Consider the following 25,902-nt stretch of genomic DNA (forward strand, 5'->3'; position numbering starts at 1 on the left):
CCAGCCTTGACGGATAGAGGATCTTTTGTTCGGAACATGCAGGAAATGTTAGCAGTGTTTAATAATCGCGTTTATTCAGCCTGCATTCGTATCCCTTCAGTCACGCGATGTTATTTTATTGCAGTGGATCAATTTGATTTAAAAATGTCAGACAATTGTTCTTATAATTAGTACAAACAATATCGATTAAAGAATCTTTTGCCTGGATTGAAATCAAAGGAAATGTTATTCCATTAAGGATTACGGGCGCGTAAAAGCCAAAAACCAAACCAAAACAAAACGAAACAAAAATCAACGACAACAACAAACAAGGAAATAGACAAACAAACAAAGAAAAATCAAAGGTCTTAGTTTTTGAGGTTAGGACAAGGTCTTAGGTCTTAGTTTTTGAGATACGGAAGAAGCTAGTGTAGGCCTTAGTTGTGGTCTTAGAGCGTAGTTTTGAGATTGGGAGGTGGTCTTAGATCTTAGTATTTTAGTTAGGGAGGGGGTCTTAGGCATTTCAGATTGGAGCTAGAGGGTCTTAGTTTTTAGGTCTCAGATCTCGGGTCTTTTTTTAGACACCTTGCAGAAGGATCTAGATTGTTTCCAGTCTTTTTCGTCCAGTCTTATTGTTGTCCCTCTGCCAATGTCAAAACTCTCAATTGTTACCAGTGCAAAGGCATGTATGTGCTTGACAGCCAAAGACATTTTCTTGGTAAAAATAAACATAATTAAGTCAGGGAATGCTTATATAACGGTAAAAGATAAAATAACCTCCAACAGGGTTTACCAGATGGCAATGAACTTACACACGTATTAATAGAGAGAGTATCAAGATTATTTGACAGCATAAGTTACAATATATTGTACAGCAATATTTATTTTGATCATATTTGTATTTGTTTTTGTTTTTGAAACGAGATCAAAACAATTTTTTTTTTTCCAGATAGAGCGCTGAAAGTAAACATCATGACCCATTTGTGATCGCCACGAATTATCAGTTTCCTATATTTTTTGATTTTTCTGTCGGGATTTGAAGTTCGCCATGTCTGGTAAAGATTTCCATCATGTGCACGAGCCATGCCTTGTCATTTCAACAAGTTTGGCTGTGAGCATAATAGCCTCGCAATATACGTGATGAGTCGTTTATCTTACTATTCAGGAAACCTCCAAGGTTATCTGAGAGTAAAGGAATGAGATTCTCGTGACGTTTTTGCTCTAGATCTTTGCAAATATAGATTGAAGATAATGAGCGGTCACCTTTGAGTACTTGTAACAGCTAAGCAGGAATAAGTCGCTCTTTGGTTTTCAATTGTCTGGTTCCCAAAGCTGAACTCTGGAGACCTTGTTTGTTCTGGTCGCTGCAGATCAATAGTGAGGCGAAGGCGCACACACACGCCTGAATGATTTTTGTTAATAGTTTTGACATGATAAGGAGTGAATTGCAATCGCATTTGATATTTTAAGCACCTTAAAGGGCGTCGTAATTATTTACTCGGCGCCATTAGTCAAGCACTTCGCTGGAGTCTGCAGGCAAACAAGTTTAAAATGAGGTCTTCAGCAGTTGCTTTGTTATCTCTGGCAGTGTTCGCTTTATCCGAAGGCTTAACTACGAAGGCCGAGATGGACTTCGCTTCTGGTTTCCTTCAAATGCTGCGCATGGATCATGCTCCGAATGTATCTTGCCATCGCCACGACATTCCACGGTACATTATAAATCTATATAAGGGCAAGCTCGCGAAGAAACCATCTGACTTCGAAGACACCGCTTTAGAAGGAAGCACCACGAGAATCTTGTTCCCTCAAGGTAAATTCACCGGATGTCTAAGAGTTTTAGAATTACGCCGCTAATTCGATTGTTAATAAATCCAAGCAAGGTGCCAACATGTGTCTTCATGATAAATATGTGCTAAGATGCAACTAATTTGTTTGTTTGCTTTCATGATCGATTCTCAACAGATCTTAACGAGGAAGACAACAGCATTTCACTGCAGTTCAACCTGTCTCCGGTTAGCTTCAATGGCAGCAAAATATTACGAAATGCTGAGTTACATATACAAGTGTTGCCCGAAGCTCGTGGGACTGTTGAGGTCAGCATCATTCGCGCCGAGCAGTCAAGGGAGTCGAGGAATATTTCAGACGGAGATAAAGACATAATATCATCTCGAGATTGTCAGAAAATGACCAAACACAGATGGATGGTGTTCAGTCTCACTCGAGTGTTACAATCAGAGGTGAAGAGGCACAGGGGAAAGTTAAACGTTTTTATTTCGACGACCCCTTCGCTCAGAATTGGTTCAAAGGGAAAACGAAAGCCTTTCCTTGTTGTTTCCACTGAGCCAGACAAAATGCTCAGTCTTGCATCACGCAATGTTCTTGGGCTAAGGACGCGCCAATACGTGCCAAGTAACGTGACCGAGAACATTAGCGGTGGCGTGACTACACAGGCGCAAAAAGCACGCAACATGAAAAGGACAAGACGTTCGGAGCAAGAGGTAAACATCTGCCGAAAGCGCCGCCTTGCAGTTCGATTCCGCGATCTTAAATGGAACGGATGGATAATTGCACCAACTCGCTTTGGATTTCACTACTGCGACGGTTCATGCCCAGGAACTCTCAGCCAGGACTCTAACCCTACAAATCACGCTATTATGCAGAATATTCTACATCATCGGCTCGGCAAGAAGGTGCCAGCGGCCACCTGTGTTCCAACCGAGCTTCACTCGATGAGTCTACTCTACTACGACGAGGATAATACAATTGTTCTGAGAGATGTTCCGAATATGGTGGCATCTACTTGTGGCTGTAGATAAATTCCCACGGTGAATCATCTGCCTCCGAAACTATCAAGATGCGGAAAAGGGTTACAAAAAAGAAAAAAAAAAAAACACTGCCAGACCTTTACAGAATGCTTGCCATGTGTGCAATCCTGTATATCGTTAGCAAAACGTTTTTGCATATTTTGCGTTTTCTTGTCTATGATAAGGGTCAAAATTCAACTTCAGGACTGGCAGGATGCATTTTGACACTTGATCCTATATGACTTTTTTAACGAGCGTGTTTAACGGGACTTCACTCATTTCGACTCATTTATTAGAACCTCTATGAGGTCAGATACGTCTTCAGACGATAAACTGACATTAAACGGACGACGGACATTTGAAGAATTAATCTGCTAAGGCCAGATAAAGCAAGAACAAGAGTTTAAGAGTACATTATTTAAACCTCGGACATGAACCCTGAATTCTAGTTTAATCCGGCCTTAACACTAGCAGTGCTTAGTTTTATGGAGCCTTCCACGTGTTTTTCAACTTTTAATATTGACATTTTAAAAAAAAGGCTGTCAACATTGCTGATTGCGCTTCTTAATTCGCCACTACTAGGCTGAACCAATCTTTAATATTTTGTGCCATATACTCAAACTAGACCAGTTCAGTAATTTGAAGGGGCTCTTCTCAGGCTTGCCCACAGACTACCTAGACTTCCACTACTTAGCTAAATTTAAAAGTTCTAAGTCTCAAATTTAATAACAAAACCAAACCAAAACACAAATATGGAAGGGCCTGTTGAGACAAACGAGACAAGGCGACTTCGTTATCAGATTAGAGGGTCTCGATGGCGTGGTGGCTTTTCCGGCTAACGGTTAATTTTGACATTTTTACGGCAAACAATTTTTTCAATAAGTTAAAAATTAATTTTGATTACTGTTAAACATATTTAAGGTTTCAGGACCATTCCGGAACGGAAAACTGATATAACTAACAAGCCACAAAACAAGACAAAAAAGTCTTGAAAAGAAATCTTGAGACTTTAGAATTAAAAATTCAAAACTTTCCGGTTTTTACGCTTTAAGACTGCATTTTATCCCGTGTGACGGCTAACGGTTAACTCCGTTAAGACCCTCTGATTACAATACATTTCGAAGCCGATTAGATAAGGTGAAATAATTTTCGTATCGAAAAGTAGAAATACACGTAGACTGCCCATGGCAAATGTCAAAAAAAGAAAACAAAATACCTGAAATAAGACACTGGTTGAATGCATCAACCATAATATCTGCTCGAGGATGCCAAGCATCAACATTTTAGTTTAAAAAGACCAGCCTTAGCTCAAAGTGCAAATTCTCATTACGTTCTGACATGCAATACTTTCAATAATAGTTTGAGAATTTCGTTGTATATCGAAACCGTAAATCCTGGATGATTTCTTTCGCTTGTCCGTGGTCCAGTGTTTGAAGAATTAAGGTGTCAAGGGATGATGTATACGAATGGTAAGGCAAGGCTTCAAAAGCCAAATAACTAAGGGAAAAATGACTAATAAAATAATACAAAAATAAATACAAAAAAAAAAAAAAAAGAGAAAGAAAACATGAAGTTCATGCTAAACTCTCCCAATATTAATTTGTTGGTTCATTAGTGTCGCTTTTATTTATTTATTTAGATTTGAACATGGGATCGGAATAAATGACTCAGTAATTTGGGTCTGCAGCTAAGCATACTTCTTTAAATGTAAGAATACATAACAGAGATTGCAACTATGAACAGTTGAACTGTGTTTATTCTCGTTACCGAAACCTATACATTGAAAACTTCAAAAGTTAAGTCCAAGCGTGGTTGATTCCTTTTTTACAAGGCTTGTCCCTTCATCGGCGATGCCAATATTCTATAAATAGCTGATATATTAATAACTCAGCCAACAAATAAACAGCTGCAAAATTTTGTATACAAACTACATATTTAAATACTTTCTGGTGATTTTTTTTTAGCAAAGCAGTACAGAATTGACTTATGGAAATAACATAACTACCTACTCTTGCTTCATTACAAACAAAGTATTTTTGAAAAAGCTGAGTTTGAAGCAAAATGCTTTATTTATATGATCATTGAGTGATCATTTCATTTCCTAGCATATTTCCTGTGCCATATTCATTATCTTAACTCTACGATTTGAGATTAATATTCAACATTGCTTTTCGATTTTAAGCCAGTCTTCAAGTACCCCCTAACCCACTTGCCCTACTAACATAAGCCATCTAATAAGAAGAAAAATCTAGCGAATAGAAGGAAATCATTCATTACAACTAATAAAAAATGTTCAAATTAGGCCAACTTAAATAGCAATGGGAAGGATTTCAATATTCAAAGTTAATAAAAAACAACATGAAAATATGCTCGATAACAAATAACAATATCACTTTCTCTGCTGTTTTTATGTGGAACATTTTAAATCACTACAATGCCTTCGGCGATTTACACAAAAGTAAAAATAAAACTAGAAAAAAATATCAATAAAGCAGTAAAAAAAGGCAAAACAGTCAGTCAAATTCTAAAACACTTAATTACTCAATTATTTACATAATCAACCTTCCTAATGATATTCAAATGAATTTCTTTCACCCACTTTATCGTTTGAACTTCATCATCAGCTAAAATCCCTCCATAAAAAGACGAATTACATCAAACTTAGCTAGAACAAATAATAATAATAATAATAATGATAATGATAATGGTAATGATAATGATAATGATAATGATAATAATTATAATAATAATAAAATAAAAAAAACACCCGACAGCTTTGAGCGTTAGATAACCATGCACAGTTTTACGGTCTTCCTATCCAGTTGTGCTGCCAGATTTCGCAAACGACGAATGCGCACAGACGGTTTTCCCGCGTTAAAAACGCGGTAAAGATGAAGAGCGTTTTGTTTTTCCATTGCGAAACTAAGTTCTGGAACGGAAAGTTCAAAGACTTCTTTCTGATCAGAAGAAGTTGTCTTCACCTCAACGAACGTGATCACTGTGCGACAATTCTCGTCGTTTCCCATACCATTGAAATGTCGCCGAATCTCGATATCATATGGCGCAGTGGTATTCTCTCGTTCGTTCACCCAAATAATGTCCACTTCGGCACCTGCTTCGCTCTGAAGGAATTCAAACACGCATCGTTCTCCCCATCGACCGATCTCTTCTTTGTTTGGGTTGTCCACCAGCGGTATCCGATCCAAGATTCTCGTGTCACCATTAAAAGAGAGGTCTTCAAAGTCCAGTTCGGTTGTCCCAGCATCAAACCACAGATACGAACGAGTAGGGGAAAATTGCTTGGCTAAACTTCCAGGGCTAGATGTGAAGCTAGCTTCTTCAGGTCTAGGTGTTTGTGGGAGCTGGGGTTCCACCTGTCCTGAATTGTGGTGGCTGTGCTCATCTTCACTGGGAGGTGAATCTACAATCCTTCCAATCGAATTGGTTTTGGGTTCGTTCTTCTCATTGCTGTTGAGCACCGTTGCTTCGGCTGTTGTTTCCCCGGAGCTTGCAGAGTGATACTGTCGAGGGATGTTTTCAACAGGCAGGTCACGCACTGAGACTGTGCTATCTTTCTCTCCAGGTATGTCTACGTGTTCTGTCGGTCTTTCGGTATTATTGTCATGTAGTGTAGGTCGTCCTTGGGCCTGATGTTCTCGGAGTTCCTCTTCAGGCTTCTTCACAGACTCCGGAGGCGCTGGCGGAGGCCACATCTTCAGCGTGCTTTCACTACCTGATTCCCCTTCGCGTTGACGCGTCTTATCATATTGAGCGGCAGATTTGGGTGGCCAGGAATGAAGACCATCGTCGCCGAACCTAGATGAGGTTGGTACTTCGGCGTGAAGGGGGGTAGCTTCAGTCGAAACTTCCTCTTCGACTTCAGCAATGTCAGGTTCGTCAGGAGGTGGCACGCTCCAAAGCTCTTCTTCATCAGGTAGTGGATCCAATCCTTGCCGCTCTCCAAGAAAGGACTCGAGATCATTTCCATCGTAATTCTTCACTGCAACCAAAAAGTTACTGAGGTCTGAAGAGCCCTGTTTTGTACCTCTCAGCAGCAGCTTCACCAACTCGGCATTTACAACATCGGCACTTTCCTGAAACTCTTTCACCACGTAAAAACAGAAGGTGGAACCCACCGACTGTACGCCAGACTTTTCTTTAATTGGAATGCGAACATCGGGATGTGTACTTAATGAATACACGGTTTCCAAACTTTTCACAGAGGCAAATTGCATATGCAGCAGTTTCTGTGCGAAACCGTCACGGATAAGTTCATCGTAAACTGTTGGATTTCTGGAGTATAGGAAACGCTGTACAGATGGTATCATCTGGTGAAAGTGCTTCTGCAGTGGGACACATCGGTACTCCACTAACTCAGGGATAAACTCTTTCTTTATGCATTCACTTACTGGTTTTACTTCACAGGTCTTCAGAAACAACAAGACATTGTGTTGCAATTCTTCTCTGAGTTGTTGAGGCCTTCGAACGGATTGGCGATGCTTTTGAGGCTGAAAAAAGCTCCCGAAGTCCAGGAAATGAACGCTCTTCTCCTTCTGGAAAATCTTCAAAAGTGATTTGTCGTCGGGCAGTAGTGGCTTATCCGAAAGTGCAACCCACTTGTCGAAGGAGGGGAAAATACATTTCTGTTCCCTTTCCAGGGATTGCTTCAGAAAGTTAGCCATGTTATCGTCGATTTGCTGATCAACTCGCATGCTGTCGTTGTGGCCGCGAGCAACACACTTACGTCCCAAAGTTGCAAAAATCTTCAGCATATCATTCAACGAGGAAGGAGTAGGGAAACCAGCAACTTTAGCCACGGTTGATGCCATTTCGATGTATTCATCAACTTTGGGTGTTTCGTCCACATGTAGTTGATCAATGAAGAAATGCACTAGACTTTGTTGTTGGCTTTCTGGGATACTGTAGCGCCTCTCCAGTAAGCGTCTTGTGGTTACCTCTCCGTGTTCCTTAAACAGCTTCAAAGCCACTTCTGTAGGGTCTCGCCAGCACACATCCTTCTTCAACAGAAACGAACCATATGCTTGGCGTGCCGGATCGGTGGAAGAGTCTGGATAGCGGTGAGGGACAAATATCAGCGCATTCTTATGAAAAGCATCGTTTATTTTTCTCCTGTCTTCACCATTCTGGGCCATTTTCTCGGAAAGAAAGGAATAGACTCTGCTCATGTGGGCAACGGAAGTTGTGAAGTCCCTGGGTTGACTTCCATCTACGGTTTCACCGCAAGCAGCTGACCACTGATTCATTTCGTTGATCATACCATCCACACCGACCGATTCTCGAATGCGTAAAGTGCTAATAAAAGCATTGCTCTTTAAGTCCGCAGCAATGTATTTTACGTGATCTTCTAGCAGCTGGTAAACTAATGGTATCTGCATGAAGAGGTCCCTTGGCAGAAACAGGTCGATTCCTGCAGCCCTGGCTGCCATCCATGGCCTCGAGACAAGATTCAGGTAAAAGGACGATCGCGTTTCTGTTAGAACGTGGCCATTTGTATCTTTGACATGAACTGAACCATCAGCGTACTTTGCGTATTTGTCATCCCAGCGTTCATCAATACATTGAGCCAGGACCTTAGACTCCTCAGGATTTACTCGTTGCTTTGCATCGGAAGCGTCAATCTTACCAAGAAATTCTTCAAACTCTTCACAAACCCAGTCATCGACTATGTAATAACCATCTGGAGTTGTTTGCCAAATGGGTTCGTAAGTAGCCCAAGGAGACTGAGCCTGGGAAAAAAAACCAACAACAACAAAACACATTTTAGTGATTATTGTTGACCATCAAGATGCAGAAAGTACTCCCCCACCATTGTTTTTTTTTAGATTAAGTACTTCCCTGGTATGTGCATGCAAATCGTTAAAAAAAGGTTATTGCTACTGGCGGTGACCTTTCTATTTGAAGTCATATTGTACTAAAGTTATTTGATAATTCCACAAATTCGCCGACGGCATCCGCAATTTTACATTACAAGGTTTTGGCACGATGCAAAACAAAGAAAAAACAAACAAAACAAAACAAAAACAAAAAAACCCTTGATCAATTCTTCATGTTATCGGAAATACAACCAGGCATGCTAAGACTACATTTGGATATCTTATTCTCATGTCAGTGGTAATTTATGAGCTCACCATGCTGTCTCGATGCAGTTTAACTTGCTTTCTTTTGATCGCCAGAAAATGCTGTACTCCAAGCTCGGTGAGAAACGCTTTCCAGTCCTCGGGACGAGCCTTTGATATTGTATACGAATCCAAGTACGATTCATCAAGAAGAGTCCAAGAGATACCTTAGTGGCAAGGAAACAAAGAGTTACACAACATAACAAAAAATTGCGCAAAATAAATATCAGCATGGCGACTTCTTTCGACTGAAGACGGAAAGAAAATTCAATCGACCCTTTCCACGAACCAATAACATCTTACATCTGTCATGTTGGACCGCAAGTTGGGCACTGGGGCATCCAAAAGAAAGGAACTCGCACCTCTCAAGATTCACTTTCTTATATTTTGGATGCCCCACTACTTAACTTTCGGTCTAGCATGGCTGATTTTGCACCATATCACCGGGTAGTGCAGAGTGCCTTGAGGAAGGATGGCAACAGACAAGCGTAAGTTTATAAGTAAGTGGCTTACTGGGTAAGTGACGAGCGAGGTCAATGGAGTTTCCGTATTTGGGTGTAAAATAAATTGGTGTTACTGTAGGGTTCACAACACCCTTGTTGGTCAAAATCTGTACGCAGGATCTCAGTTCGTCGATGTCACACACAGAAGGATCGGCTATACGCTGCGCAAGGATGTATACGAGATAGCTCCTCAACACTTCGTTCGACTTGACCTGCAAATCACAAAGGACATATATGTTAGGAATGATTTTGCGACATACTCATCTGGAACTTGTGCATATGCCCACACCAATGAAAGCAAAAAATTGTTCAGTTATCAGCCGATCAGAGATAGGTCATTCATATTTTCAGCGCTAGTTACCACCCCGTACAATATCCTGATAAAGTGCATCGCTTATCATTGCATTACAAATGCTTTGAATTTTTTGGCTTTATTATATTCGTCCGACCGTTCTGGAAAACTGCTATGGACTGAGGGTTAATGAGCGGGAAATATCCTGATGAAACAATAACACTTAAACCAAACACTCTATTTAAAACAATGTTCCGCTTTGACACCAAAAAACAATTTTGAAGGAGAATGAACTGACAACTTTAAATCTCGGGTTAAAGTTTACATGATTTTGAGCTTGTCGGCTCCTGATGCTAAAGAGTGTGGATTGTAAGTACACGAATTCATGTGTTACCTTCCATTTGCCAGACTTAAAAGTTGGAATAATGTGACTGTTGATAAGCTCTCTTGCGCTCCAACTCTTGACTCCTAAGCGTCTTAACAATTGTTCAACTTGAGAACGACCAATATCATCCAGTGAAGAGAACAGAGCTGGGTGGAGAGTGGACAGATCCCTCTCAAGTACAGTGAAACAAGTCTGTTCTTGGGATTTGGCACCTAAAAAAATGCGACGTAATACAATAAACAATGAAGGGACGAAAGAGCTGTAGAATTTAAGCAAAGCTGTGAAACGGCAAAGTAATCGTGTTGGCGTTCAAAATGTTTTCTAGTCTGGTCCAAGGAAACCATTTCTATGAACTAGGCGCTTAAAAGAAACTTAAAACGCAACTTTTCGAACACCGATATCGCTTCACGCACTGCATCACATATTGTGACTGCATCACGAACCGTGCTTAGAAGAAATGGAATTGATCGACAACTGATGAACTGAACTTTTATTTCAGCTCCAACATGAAAATACTCATACCTTTCGTTTTCTTTGGGACAGCTCCTTCTGAGGTTTTCTTCATTGACAAAGGCAGGAAAACAGAATCCCCCTTCAGATTCACAAACGAACCATCTGTCAGTGGAATCACGTTAAGAGAGCCAATCAGATCCAGCATTTCCTGACTGCTATTTCGCTCCTGCTCAAGACAGCGATACATGCACTGCAACCATTGAGCCACCCAGCCTATCCTTACAATAGCCGGTCCGCGGTCGTCGTCATGAGGCGCAGCCGCACTGTGCTCAGCTGAAACTTTTTTCACTTCCGCCTTCCCAATCTCAATCAAGTGCTTGCTGGATAGAGTCTCAATTCCAAGTCGGGATCTCAGAGTAGGATTAAGAGCTGGCACCATTACTGGATGGAGGTAGCTTAAACCCAAGTGTTCCTGGAGCAATGTTGGGGTGATAAGGTGCTGCGTCGTCCTGTCTTCGCAGTAAACGGCCTTGCAAGGTAGAACCCACTCGTAGTTGTTTAAAGTGTCGCAGCGATTGTGTGGTTGTTCACTTTCTTCGCTGGTCTTTTCTACGGGAATGCAAGGCTTTCCTTGTAGAAGTTTCAGAATATGGCGAGCAACAGGTGTAAAGAAATCTAGAATTTCCTCATCAAGGGGGACAAATTGAAAGTATGAAGCCACCGAGGACAGACCAGAAAATGACGAGTGGTCCTTTGAAAATATAAGAAAGGGAAATCAGTTCGTTGGACACTTTCAAAAGCCTCGGCGCATGTATGAAAATTAGGACAACTAAACATGCGCCTAAAATGAACTACAGTAGCATAATCGACTCAGAACGCAATGGCGTTGACCGCAAATGCGTAGAAACTAACTCCTATTAGCTGTTTTACTTTTTTAACAAGTAGGGACATGTTGGTCTGTTTCAAGCATGATGGCTGATAAACTGAATTTAATAATGCAATACACTTTTCATTGGTTTTACTAGTGGAAAGTATAATGTCTGGGGCTTAGCAAGCTTAACTAAGCTAGGATAAGCATCTGTAATGCCAGTTTTGATATCAAACATTCGATGTTTTTAGTCTTACGTTTTCACTTGAACCAATCTCTTACTCTACTAAACCTTGAGTTTGATCGTTTAAACAATTTTACACAAACAAAATTATACACAAAAGAAATTAAAGCCTTGTTTAACTTTTGGTAGTGGATTCGCGTTAGTTGTCGGGCAAACTGGCCGTGGGCGGAGACTTAACTGTCCAAGAGGACATCACACAAACACAACTTGAATTGCGGACGCAAAGTACCAAAATTTGAATCCCGCGTCCATGAATTTAATCTAGTGAAACTCAAATGATTAAAAGATTTTAACTCTGTCTTACTCACCATGAACACAGAAAGAGCGTCAATAAAGAGCTGTGGAATCTCTTCTCTCAGCCACTGATTCCAGGATTTGTCGCTGTCCACATCCTCTCTTGACGAAGGAACTTCGAAATCTCCTTGAATAATGAACCGAAAACCGTAACTTCTGAGAGGAAGGTAAGCAAACACATTCTGCTGTGGTAAGGTCTGCAGAAAGTAGGATAAAAATACAAAATTCAGTCAGTGTTCTCTTTCTCTCCTCTTGTGTTAAGTCCATTCATACTTTATTCTTCTTTCAAGAGTTGGTGTGTGAGGTGGTGGAAGGAAGCACTCGTCTAAGAACGAACTCAGAGGGGCATTGCCTATATTTTGAAAAAAGTTCTCCTCAAGTGCAAAGATCCATCGCAAAGAACACAACAAGAAGACATTGGATTGTAGGATGAAGATCTACGCGTCAATAATTAAGTTAACAATCATCTAGATCTCTGGCAATAAGTCATTGCATTTTACCTGATGTCGTTTTCCCAAGTTTGCATTTTTGTCCGAGTCACCAAACAAGGGGAAAGCCATCGCCAACTCGGTCATCTCTACGTCTTCTTTCATCTAGAAAAGAGGTCGAAGAAAACCAAACATTCTATGAGCTACTGTTCCTCCAGCAGCAAAATAGTTCAGGACATAGAACAGCAAATAGCAGTAACACATAATAAGATGACTAAATATGACGAAAAATGGGAAAAACTCTTAACTTGTAATTTCATCTAAACTCTCGACGTTGTTTCTTGAACCCCCTCTCTCGAAAAAGTATTGTAAATAAGACTCCGTTGTATGTAACGTATTGTAAGTAGTTTTCTGTGAGTAATGTAATGTAAGTAATTTACGTATATGTAGTGTACGTTTAGTAATGTAATTTATTGTAACTGGTCTATTGTAAGCAACACACTGTAATTCGGTATCTGTAAATAAAGTGCCGTAAATCCTCGCGTTAGCGCCCGGGGCGCTTATTTCAAATTTAGGAGTAGACGCGGGGCTCTTATTCGAGGGGGCGCTTAATCGAGGGGGGCGCTTATTTAATTTTTCCCAAATCGTGGCCTGACGTGATAATTTTTTTACTAGGTCATCTGCACGTAAACAACAACATAAGGTGTTTATCAAAATAAAAAGCTGATCCCAAAGTTTAAATCGTGGCACCGTTAGTACTTAACGTGTTCAACGTGTTCACTTAACGTTTTCAGAAACTGAAACAATGTACAAATCTAATACTACATGACGAAAACTATACAACCTTTGTTGTCTCATAGGAGAGGGGGCGCTTATTCGAGGGGGGCGCTCATTTTAAATTTCGGCCGACAGGAGGGGCGCTTATTCGAAGGAAGGGCTTATTGGAGGTTTTACGGTGTTGTTACAAGTTAAGTGCAGTAAAAAAATAATAATAATATGCATGAAAAACTACTCGATTCTGATTGGCTGAGAGCAGTGCAGTTCAAGTGTAACACCAGTGCAAAAAGTGTAACACCGGTGCAAAAAGTGTAACACCAGTGCAAATTACACGTCGTAATTCTGAATTATGATTGGCTGAAAGACAATAGGAAATTTTCTAAGCCAATGATATCACATAAAATGATAATGACAATTTTGTGCGGAAACTTTGAAAAACGTTTTCACGAATGAGAAAACATGGCTTCAACAAAAATCTTCCTGTATTTCCTCCACGCGAATCAAGAACATGGACAACAACGAACAGAAATACAATGTAACAACAATAACAGACAGAAAAACAACAACAACAACAGCAACAACAGCTACAGCAACGATTAGCACTACATGGGAATCTCACATTCGATGCATCAAGCTGTTTCTTTATCACAAGCCAGCGGTCTGTGCCTTTATTGTGTGACACCTCCATGATGTTATCTCCCAGGTCCCTCCTCACCATTTGACGGTAGCTGTTGTTAACCTACAAGTATAAAATTGGAAAGTTTTACGCCATCTCCTCGGAACTAGACAAGGAGGTAGTAGTTACTGAATTGTCCTCAATTGACAAAGACTGCACAAATTTATTGTATTTACCCCGGTGTATCAACTTTGAAGTTTTGTCTGTTAGGTCTTTCAACTTGCCAAACAAAGTGGTATGACTTATTTTCTCTTTCCAGCCTCACTTCTTACCTTATCTTGTATGAAGATTCCTCTCAAACGATGCAGAAATAGCAGAAGCGAAGGATGGACGTCACGGAATCTGGCGGCGAGTGAGGACTTCTGGATACCTTGATGTTCCTCTTTCAGTGGCAAAACAATACGAGTTGGCCAGCTGCCGAGAAAAAAAAAAACGAACTTCCTTACTAGCTATCTCGCTTGCTCACCAGATGTGATGCACTTACGACAGCAAAAAAGGATTAGTTAAAAAAAAAATAATAATAATAAAAAAATAAAAAAAAAAAAACTCAACGTGAAATTCGTCGTGAGGTCACGAATTTTTCTATAGAATCCAAGTTTACCTGCCAAATTCCTCTCCAACACTGTCAGGTACTTCATGATCAGTATCACCCTCTCCAGTGTCTTCAAGTCCGTCGTCTTCGTGTTCTGATGTATCGTTATCTGGACACTTCTCTTCAATCCACTGGGGTAGTATGTAGCCAACAGGACCGCTTTTGGCGTCAAAACGAATGTGATAACCATTGGAATGGACTTCCGGACTATCACTGACCCGGAAAACCGACTTGAAACCGATGCCTTTTTGCCCTAAAACAGCCCATAGAATTTCAGTTTAACCACGAGTCATAAAAAGCTAAATTCGTCTTAAAACAACACACACAAAGATTATGTGCCAGCAAATATTGTGTTTGATAAATATGGAATAGCGAAACCAAAGGAAATTACAAGGAAACTAAAAGGACTTGCAAACTGACACAACAAGTCTCCATATTGTGTCTGTATTTTAGACTTCGTTTGCCGTTGACTTGCTTTCTTGTCCACAAAGGTTCGAACCTTCATTATAGAAATCTGCTGTGCGAGGTGAGTGCAGGCGCAAAGTCAAATCCCTGCGCCTGCTTTCACATCGCTCTTCTTTGAGAGCAGAGAGATGCAAGCCCGTACACTGCATATCAAAAGTTCAGACTGAAAAACAACAATGACTGAAAAACACGTTTATCTCTCACGACGACGAATGTGATTGCTTCGTAAGATTTCGAATAAGACCATTTAGTGGTTGTCGCGTTCCCCCAGCCTGTAATTAGTCTTATTCCGTCGGCTTTCAGTCACAATTTGGACATTTTCTTCGTCGAGGCGAGTACCGGCCAATAGACCATTTTCGCATTCTCGGTATTGGACTGGAACTAGCCTGCAATAGAGGCTTATGCGGGGGAATATCATTAAAAAGCGACAAATGTCATTTGCATTTGAAAAGACTCCCCGCATTAGCCTCACTTGCAAGCTAGTTCCAGTCCAATACCGAGAATACGAATATGGTCTAAAAAGGAAACTAAGCTAGAACTAGGTATTGCATAAAATAAAAGTACGACTACAAACCAATATATCCATATCGATGGGCTCCTTTGGTACTCCTGCCAACATCACATAACGCGCGGATATTCTTCTCCACAAATCCAACTTCGTTGTTCAGTACCACAATCTTGTCCCGCTCAAGGACAAAAACGAGGGACGGGAATTCCGCGCCCGTGCACTGCTCGGGATAGCAGTTATCGTCCGCATTCTGGACAAGTTCCAGCACAAAGTGCGTGTCCCTGGTGTACAGCTCCGTGGACAGCCGATGTAAGCCACGCCCTTCACGTTCTCGCTGTCTCTGAACGAGTTTGGACTCCTCTTCTCCGAGCTCTAACCCGATTCCAAAATCCTCTCGACGAATTTGCTCGATGACTGCCCTGCATTCCTCTTCTTGTTCTGTGGATTGTGGTGGGGATTTGTCTGCAGTGTCTGAAGTTACTGCTGGCGTGAAACAATGAGATACTCTGTGATTAGCTTTCAGGCTAAGGGATTAAAAGCGATGTGTATTGAATCACTGCAAATTATGTGAACACAGTTTGACCAAAAGTTCATTAATATAGAGACAAACTAATAATCTAACGAAATACGTGTATTGAAGACGGCTTGTACAAGAGAACAAAGGAAGTCGGGAATCAAGAACGAGACAAAAGGGTAAACATGCGATTAAACGAAAATGTAATGATACCTTCCTCATCTTCATTGATATTAGCACTGTCTTCAATCAGAATGTCTGTCACGACATTTTCCTGCTCGTTTGAAGAAATCTGTAAAATTGAACAAATAATAACAAATAATAATAATACTAAAAATTACGACGACATGGTTTTGTAATTACACAGCAGGGATCGCTAAAAGAAAAAAAAAAATGCAGGGTACATGTAAACGAACTGATTCAGAAACTTAGAGATGTATAATGTAACTTAATAACTTCAATAAAGATATTTTATTTGTTAAGTTATTGCATGGAATCGATTTTAAGGGAAAGTTGTTTTTTCCCTTATTAAAATAGCATGAGCCCTGACATGGGTTATTTAAAGCGATCGTCAGCCGATGGACGATGAAGTTACGTTAAGTTTCTCCACAACATAGTCAAGAACCAAGCATTATCGACACTCGTTGCCGACCGTACTTCACAATTTCCCTTACTATAATTAACGAACTGACGATTAGGAACGATAAGAAACGATAAAGAACGATTAGGGACGACGAGGGTCGATTAGGGATAATTAGAAACGACTAGGAACGATAAGAAACGATAAGGAACGATGAGAAACGACTATGAACGATAAGAAACGATAAAGAACGATTAGGAACGATTAGAAACGACTAGGAACGATAAGAAACGATAAGGAACGATAAAGAACGATTAGGAACGATAAGAAACAATAAAAAACGATTAGGAACGATAAGGAATGATTAGGAATGATAAAAAAAAGGAACGACTGGGAACAATAAGGAATGATAAAAAACGAACAAACCTACCTCTGAAGACTGCGAGATCTCCATCTTCGACGACGCAACAGGCCTGACCACAGCAATCGGCCTCTGACGTTCTTTATCACTATACAAATCAAAGGGCAAGCCCTCATCTGCCTCCTCTCTGCGTGAAACTCTATTCTGGAAGTCTTCTATCCACTGACTTATGCCAAGGGCAAATCCCAGCTGATGAAGGCGGCTGCGTTGAGACTGGGTCGAGCAGTTTGAAAGAAGAAGAGATGGCGCTTCAGTCGAACCAACAAGCTTCTTCAAAGGCTCAAGAAAAACCTGAAGAAATGAACACCTTTACGCAATTAGGAAACAAAGATGGCAGACAAAGACAAAGTACTAACTACCGATTGCCATAAATTCCAAAAAATTCAGAAGAGCTGCTAGGGCAAACCATTTTTTCATTTTCTGTACGGAACTACAAATGCGGCAACCAGATCGTCTCACAACGTACTGCAACTATAAGCCCAATGAGTGTTATATTTCCATGTTAAATAAATCAACTTCAATTTTTTCCGTCTCAAGCTTGAAATATGACTTCGTTCATGGATTGTCATGCAGTTGTTTAGTTCTGAGAGTTTGTTGACACATCAAGACAATATTTCAATAAAGCAACAAAAGGTAAAGTTCGCTTGGGCTCAGGAGGTCCACACAGCGGGAGTTCATTCCGATTTCTCTAGCGACTCTCCCCTGAATTGGCTGCCGATCCAGCGCTGGGTTACTACCAAGCATTGAATTCCCGGGTGACATTTGCACATCTGGGTGGAGAGGGGCACGATGAGAGTAAATTTTCGCGCGCTAAGCGTTAGCGTAACAAAGATCCTTTAAGAATTCTTAAAAGCACACCTTTGTTCCAATTGCACGGGCCAGTCTGAGCGGCATACGAGCCAAACACTCCAGAACAAAAGCTGAACGATGATCACAGCCGTCCTTATCATCTGCAACCATGGATGCTAACGAAGAATGCACGTGATTGGCTAAAAGAGCGACAGGGGTATTAGCAACTCCCCCATTCACTATCACCATAGAAACCAGATGACCAGCGGCTCCAATCGTGTCTCCTCGACATGCGCACTCCTTAAACATTTCAGGAGATGTGTCGGTAGTGACCCTTACGAGAACTCCCGGTGATGTTTCCATGACAACCAGTGGGCTCTGGGTTTCCAGCGATGACTTTCCAGCGCTTCTAAGGATCCCCTCGCTTTCCAGAAATGACTTAAGATCGCCGAGTTTGGAAACATTACCGCCATAAACTTCGTCCCAGTGAGTCCAGAGTGAAATGTCCTCAAGCAGCGGAGTGCTTTGTATGGCCTCTAACGCTTCCTCTTTGGTCTTGTATCCCAAAACACCGCCATTGTGCGCATCTGAACTCACGCTACCTGAATCTTTCATGTCAGGGTCGTGACGCATGAGGGCGGCTTCGTAAACCATCGAGGGAGCACTGATTCTTGCTGCATTCTTTTTTTGCTCTGTGGCTTTTTTCAGCAGGTTTGAACAAGAACCAAATCCAAGATCCGTCACTTTACTAACACCGTAATAACTGCACAGATTCCGCTCAATGGTCTCCTAACAGAAACAACAACGATAGAAATGAGAAAAATTGAAAGGGATGTTCAAGGTAGAGGGTTCTGTTGTTATGCTAAATGTCTTTCTTGTAAGACATTGCATTCATATCGAAGGATACTCCAACCTCGTGGTAGGGAGAAGAGACAGAACCAAATGACTAATCCCCCCTCCCACACTCCCGCCCGCTTATCAATTACAACATTTGAAATGTATATTTAGCAAATGGATAAAGACATGGTCATTTTCGCTATCAGATAGCGTTAGGCTCGACATTGACGGGAAACCCACAGACGAGAAGAACAGAACAAGGTCTTTAATTTCATTAACGTTTAAAACTTACAAGAGATGTTTGCGTTCCACATTGTGCTATAAAATCCAGGACACTATTAAGGGAGACTTTATGACCAAGTTTCGTTCCCACTCTCCCTGACCGAGTCATGCCACCAACTTGTTCAATGGCTTCGAGCAGTTCTTTGTGTTTCGTTAAGAATTTCAGAAAAGAGCCATAACCGAAGTCTTCAAAACCATTGAACCCTGGAAATTTGTTCACAACAGTTCCTTCAATTATTGCCAACCTGGCAAGGTCCACCTTATCAGCGTTCATCAGCCACTCCTTCACTTCTTGGACAATTGCACCTATTAAGAAAACTAGGATTAGTAAACGAACTGTACCTGAGAATGTTTATGCTGGTCTCTCCAATGAGCTGGGCTAAATAGTGCTATGATCATTTTTGCCTACATTCAGCTAGACATCTTGAAGTAAAAATTAAAATCTAACAAATTTATTAACGACTAAATCTTACACTTAATTATCTCAATGCAATCCATATTCTTTTTTTCTAATCCAGTTTTGACTTCGGGGGAGCTTCAATGCGTTGTTTGTTTGTTCGATTTGCACATCCACAGTTTTAAATAAACCTGGATTTCCACCTTCGCGTCACCTATTAAACGCAGTACCTTAACACGAGTGAATTTAGTTTTTCGCCCGTAAATGCGTGTGTGTAAAACGTTCCGATATTTTTTGCCCGTCAACGGAAAAAATAAAAATAATAATGACTTAACGTGCTTAAAATAAATTAGAGATGTGCAATAGATAACTCTCGTATAAACTGGAAAATTAAAGAAATCAAACCTTCACTGGGTGGGACAGGCCGTGTTTCCGCCTCGTTTATTGTGTCTTGCACTTTTGAATCAACTTCACTGGCAACTAGCTCTTCAAGCGCGTCTCCAAGTAGGCGCTTGCAACTCATAGAGAGAGCCAGCTGAAATAAATTCCTTCCAAGCGAATCCTTAGTAATCACGGTTAAAAACTTTGTAATCTTTTTTTCCCGTTTGCCATCAAACATCTCCAGGCAACAGTCGAATACTGCGTTCAGCGCATCAACAGGAGAGGTTTCAAGAAATTTCATTACACAGCTCCTCAAGTCACCAAGCTCTTGTCCAAGAAGATCTTTCTTGATTTTTCGTATTTGTTTCTTTATGTCTTCCTCCAGGTCGATAGAAACTTGTTCACGCACAGCTTTCCATTTCTCACTCTCGCTGTGTTTGGCCTTTTTAATCACCTAAAAATACAGTCAACAACTCTATTAGCAAACATTATAGGACAAAAAAAAGTGTCTCCATGACGAACCCTCCTTTGTCAAAGACAGTACAAACAAGTATACAGGAAAAGGCAAAGTCTGTTTAATTTATAATTTATAATACGCCAAAGTGGAGCTTATCCCGGTTTACGGTGACAAGTAATAATTTGCATTGCCCAGATATCTGGAATGGTTAGCGTCCAGCATTAATTGTCACGCTGCCTTAGCATTTCACTGGTCCCCCTACCTCAGGCGGTAGTCCAAAGCGCTGTGAGAGTAAAGTGTCTTGACCCCGTTTAAGAGTGGGACATACATACAGACATGCCCAGACATGACCCAGACCCCTTATTGCTAACCACCCGACGACCATCTTTACACAAAATATGAACTTCATGCGAAACCTTTCACACGAAAATAAATTTGATTTAGGTGAAAATGAACCTTAAGGCAGTTCACACGAAGAATCGTTTTGACACAGAGGCATCAAAAGCCAACTCGGAAATGGCCTATTGGAAAGGGTGTTTGTTATTAGAGAATAGATGAGCTAAAAGTAAAAGACATGATTATTATAACTGCACCGAAATGGCCAATCCAATGCTTTGAATCCTCACTCCAAGTTCATACGGAGTTTGACAGCGATACTCCTCACACAGGTACTCCATGAATCTTGTTAAATCCACTTTCTTCCGCCACAAGTCTTCCCTGGTCATGTACTTCTCCAAATGCTTTAGAATCTGAATGGTGGTTATATGAGGCAGCTCAGCGAGATCAGTTGGTGCTTTAAACATGTCATATACCACAGGCTGTTGGACCAGGGGACCTAATTTGAGATCTTCAAAGTCTGGCTGGGATCCCAGGTCTGCAAGACTCTGGTTTAATTCGTACAGAGTAGAAATACTGTTTGACATGACGTAGGCATGCACGAATAAGCTGACCTGGTGGGGAATGTAAAATTGTTAGAAAGAATACTCATAGACTGTCTAATATTTGAAACTGAAGTACTGAGACAGGTGGGGAAAGATGAAAAAAATTGCCTTTTTTAAGGAAACAACAGGTTGCTTCCCATGTCTGTGCTTCTACAAGAAAGAAAGAAAAGTGACAATTTGTGTTTGCTGTGAATAGGCAATTTCTTTTCTTTTCTTTCTTTCTTTTTTTTTTTTTTCATTTTCTGAATTAAGGATTTATCATTTCCTCACCCAGCGCAGGTAAACAAAATCAATGAAAAGCTTATGTTTGCTATAATTAAAACGCATCACTTCAGGGGTGAACCATTTGATTTTTTAGCAGTGTGGGGGTGGGAGACTTGGTTCATAGTTATGTAATAAAAAGACTAAATGGGATACAAATACATTATGATCCTCTGCACAATATTGGTGCATCAGTACCAGATAATTTTCAGACACTCACTTTGGCCTGCATCTGAATTAGTTCATTGAGGGCGGGAATGTCCTTGTCTCTTTTGATGCCCATTGTAGTGAGACTTGATTTTCCAAATTCTTTGCAGAGTTTGGCCTTTACAACCTCAAGACAAACAAACTGACCTTCCTCCGACAAAGATGCAATGATATCTTCTGCTGCCCTATTAACCTCATGAAGAGAAACATTTCTTGCAGACTTTGCTTTGGGTGAATTGGAAACCATTACATGTTGGGCATGAATAATCGAGTTTTCTAATGGGCCTGGAGTTCCAACTTCTCTAATTCGTGCATCTTTGAGGTCTGGTGGAGAGAAGTGGGCATTTCCTTTCACTGCAGTGGGCGTGCCCATCTGTTGCAATAGCTTTTCATACCCAAGACGCGGAGTAGAGGGACTCGCACCAGCAAGTTTTTCCTCTTCAGCTTGCTGCTCCATTATTTCACGGAGAGATAAAGCCGTGGCCTGTGCACTTCCAGCATTAATTGTTTCTGCTCTTTGTGGTGGTGTCATTTGCATTCCTTGAGTAAAACCTGGAAAATGAATGATGATAAGTTCAAATTATCACAGGCAGGAATGTTGAAATTTGATTAAGGTTAATAATTGACCTATTTTCAGGTCTTGGCAGTTTCAAGGTTGCTTGGGCTTGAAGCAATATAAGAGTGCCTGAGACATATCCAGTACATACATAAGATTATGCTGGTCAGTATCATTTGTCAGTCATCAAGAAAATCTGTGAAAACCCTTTTTTTGTGCTGATATCGTTCATATGTCATACTTCATTATAGACATGCAATCCAAGACTCTCAAAAACAAAGATTGCAGAATTACACACTCTGAACTTGGGATTGCGGAACACCTCAAAACTGAATCAGGAACCTTAGTTTAGGTTTTCATTTTGTTTTTTGTTTTAGTTTTCAAATTTTCTTTCCTGTCACCTTCATATGGGGATTCTCAACTCTGTCCCCCCCCCCCCCCCCCCCCAAAAAAAAGACCAATTAATACCAGATTCAGTGAGAATGCTAACTGGAAACTGGCTGCCTACTGCCAGTTTAAGTGTCATCATTACTACATGTACTTATAATTTCATTGAACTTAATTGTCGAGCCCCTATTGAGTGGTCACCCTTGATAAAATGGGAGTGGCCACTTAATAGGGTCTTGTCAGGAATTAGCATGAGAATAAAGGACAGAGTCCACAAGCCCGACTGAATAATCTACTAGTCCTAGGCTAACGGGCACACCTTTCTTTACACATATGCACTGTGTAAAGTACCAAAAACTTATATAATTATAAAAACCTATAGAACACACTCAGTCCACAACAAGGGTCAATAACTTAGCAAATAATTCCTAGAGAAAGCATGTGTTAAATGCTGCACTTTTATAACTTGAAGAAACGTAAAATTAGCATGTCTTGAGCTGCTGATGCAAATGATGAAGGAAACAAAGAAAATTTACATTTTGTGAAGGTGCAAAGAAGTAGTGACTTTTTCTCATAGTGTTAATTGTAAAAGAAATTTGTAGAGAGAACATTTTCTCTGACTGCATTTCTATCAAGTTATAGATGAAAACACTTGTGAATGTTTGGGGAAACTCATAATTCTCAAACTCATTAAGAATTCATTAACCTAACCAAAGGATTTCATGATTGACCCGATGGCGGTGTTTTGATATCTGATCTGCATATCTGCCTGGTTTCGCAAAAACATAGCCACAGAATTTGATTTGTCACTGATAATCTTGATACAATTCTGTCCTAGAGCTAGCTTTCCACAAGGCTTATCGTGGCTCAAATAACAGCAAATAACTCTCCTGTATGCCTTTTGAGGCCAGAAAGACTAAATTAACCGTCTTTTCGTTGAATCATGAATTGTACAATTTAATTAAGAGTGCTTTTAACATAAACTGGAGTCTAAATCAACACGAACGTACAGATATCAAAACTGCGGCGGAGAGCTAATCTATTGCTTTCTAAAGGCCTGCATCGTCCTAAATGGACTGAACAACAGCCTCCTACATCTAGAATCAATTGAACTTCAAACAAACTAGGCCCTAGTTAGCAGTAAGCAAACACTCGACATGTTGTCGTTACGTCAATTATCACCCAAAAGCCACACAAATAAATTTCTTCCGTGCTAGCAAATCACAGACAGTTCTGATAGTTAGCTAAGCTGAGAACGCCTAAAATTGATAAAAGAAGGAAATTCTACTCACGATCAGCGCTTGAACTCATGTTCTTCTCTCTGCTCATGGCCATGTTTTGCTCGCAAATAGCAATGTCCCGGATGTACTTCAATTTTGTCGAGCGCGGAATGGCACATCCAGATTTCAACAGATTTTTTTCTAAGTCTTTAGCTACATCAAAGTTCAGAGCAAATAACGCCAACAGCAGCTAGAAATGTCTAGTCCATTGCACGTCTAAGCCCTAAATTGATGTGGCTAAAGATTTTTGCTGTCTAAAGCAAGCACAACATTACCGCCACAGTGCAAACGGCCTACTGATACGGGACTAAATGTGACCCTTACAGTTTTTATCTCCTCAGGCCAGCCTCACGTATGATAATGGACGACGCTTACCAGCAAATCATTAGACTTGGGCCTTCATTGGACTTAATGATGTCCTCCGACAGACTTCCTTTAGACAGCAAATACAGAACGCTAATCAGTTGCTCCTTGTCAGAGTCACCACACGAACTGAATTCAGACAAGTGTAGCCTGGGCTAAACTTAACACAAATTGAAAAGGGGGTGGAGGGGGGTGGTCGATAAATAATGAAAAAAAAAAAACCTAAATAAACGAAACATGTGGCAAGGAGTTTCTACATTTCATGCTACGTAAAACAAGCTGCTGTCATAGTGAAAGCAAAAAAAAAACAAAAAACAAAATAAAAAAAAAAACAAATTGAAAAAACAAACAAATTAAAAAACACTTGATTCAGTCTTTAACACCATTTTCATAAATCCAGACATATATTTCAAGGGAACAAGACTGAATGACCCAGAAAGGTTGAAAACCAGTGTGTCTAATTTCTGTCGATCTTTCTAAAGCATTTAGAGTCAAACTAGGGAATTCCCTAAGCAGTTTAGGACATTCTGTGCCAATATATGTCTGAATTTATGAAAACCATGTTAAAGACTTTGCACCAAAATAGCAGGCATGTTTTTGGAAAATCGGTTAGAATATATTCACGATTTCATTTTTATTCTTTCTTCTTAGTTCAGTCTTGATTGAGAACATTAAGTCAAACACTGGGACCATATTTTACCACATTTCTAAGCACCTCAAAGTTTGTCCAAAAACACTCCACTGAGCCTTGTATTTTCAAATCTCTTCTCGGCGTTTGAAATATATGGTAAAAAAATCGTTGTTATTTTTTGTTCTCCCAAACTTCCACTACATACAAAACACAGACAATGTTCTCTATTTCGTAAAATACCTGAAGCTTCTAGTCTAGAAACTGGTGGTGGTGACAGTGGCAGGCCTAGGAGAGATGAACCCGAGAACATGGCAGAAGTTTCAGGTGATGATGACACCGTAGGGCTAATCGATGTTGCGACATTTCCTCCAGCTGGTTCACGATCTTTTTCTTTCGATTCAGTACTTGTCTTTTTCAGACGCCTTTGTGCTTTCAGGTATGTGCGGCCACTAACATTTGAGGAATCATTATTTGAGGTAGTGGCAGTTTTTGATTCCTTCTCTGTAGTTTGTGACAACGGTGATTTTGCTGGGGAATCTAATTTGACCCGTTGAAACCCAGCGCTATCTTCCAACCTGTCTGGTGAGGTCAGGTTATTCCTCGAGTCTCGGCTTGCCGAATACGATTCTTTCAGTTTCATTACCACAACAGATTTGTGGTGTTCCGATTCTTCCAAATCAATGACATCATCCAATTCCGCCATGAGGTTTTTGAACTTCCATCCCTTCTTGAAAATCTTATACTGTTTGTCAAACTGCTTCCTGAACCTGTTCTTGTACTCCTCTTTGAATCTGCCAAGATCCAAACGGTGTCCTTCACAAAAACTTAAAATGTCAACGACATCTTTCTTCAGTTCAGCAAATTTAGCGGCTGTATCCGAACCACTTGCCATAATGTTTGACACTTCAATGTATAATTACCAGTCGACAACAATGCATTTAAATAAGCGAATTCGACAATTTAACAAATTAGATGTGCCGGCCCGTAGCTCTGTATAAACTTGTAGGGCATATTGCACTGGTAGAATTCTCGCATGACAGTGCAAAACCTAAAATTAAACTGCAAAGTATTTCGCAACAGCAAGGAGTTAATTTTTTCCTTGTTTGCCTCGGTTTGCCCAATAAAAATTGAGGATTTGTCGAGATGTTTTCCAAGAAATGGCAACCCAAAACAATACGGTTTCTTGGAACAATGATTTCAACCAGGCGTTGCT

At 40.5% G+C, this 25,902-nt stretch overlaps 2 protein-coding genes across 3 annotated transcripts; one reads left to right on the forward strand and one right to left on the reverse strand.

The window, feature by feature from the left end:
• Positions 1-1,238: 1,238 nt before the first annotated feature.
• On the forward strand, positions 1,239-4,523 carry LOC110053830 (protein dbl-1-like). Its single transcript, XM_020760120.2, has 2 exons — positions 1,239-1,789; positions 1,942-4,523. The coding sequence occupies exons 1-2, from the start codon at positions 1,531-1,533 to the stop codon at positions 2,793-2,795; spliced, it is 1,113 nt and encodes a 370-aa protein (XP_020615779.2). The 5' UTR covers positions 1,239-1,530; the 3' UTR covers positions 2,796-4,523.
• Positions 4,522-25,896, reverse strand: LOC110053833 (uncharacterized). Of its 2 annotated transcripts, none has more exons than XM_089274703.1 (19): positions 24,930-25,896; positions 21,486-22,024; positions 20,657-21,013; positions 19,631-20,060; positions 18,839-19,134; positions 17,779-18,498; positions 16,930-17,211; positions 16,133-16,211; positions 15,472-15,885; positions 14,442-14,685; positions 14,113-14,254; positions 13,784-13,903; positions 12,460-12,552; positions 11,974-12,156; positions 10,623-11,304; positions 10,110-10,312; positions 9,434-9,635; positions 8,933-9,087; positions 4,522-8,530 (listed from the first exon to the last, which is right to left on the reverse strand). In XM_089274703.1, the coding sequence occupies exons 1-19, from the start codon at positions 25,579-25,581 to the stop codon at positions 5,567-5,569; spliced, it is 8,757 nt and encodes a 2,918-aa protein (XP_089130829.1). In that variant the 5' UTR covers positions 25,582-25,896; the 3' UTR covers positions 4,522-5,566. The 2 variants fall into 2 exon arrangements, with proteins under 2 accessions (XP_089130829.1, XP_020615783.2); XM_020760124.2 differs by having other exon boundaries at positions 15,472-15,888.
• Between the last annotated feature and the right edge of the window lie 6 nt (positions 25,897-25,902).

The sequence above is a fragment of the Orbicella faveolata genome, unplaced genomic scaffold (genome assembly GCF_042242905.1).
Source record: "Orbicella faveolata isolate gen_17 unplaced genomic scaffold, um_ofav_v1 contig_36, whole genome shotgun sequence".
Lineage (NCBI taxonomy): Eukaryota > Metazoa > Cnidaria > Anthozoa > Scleractinia > Merulinidae > Orbicella > Orbicella faveolata.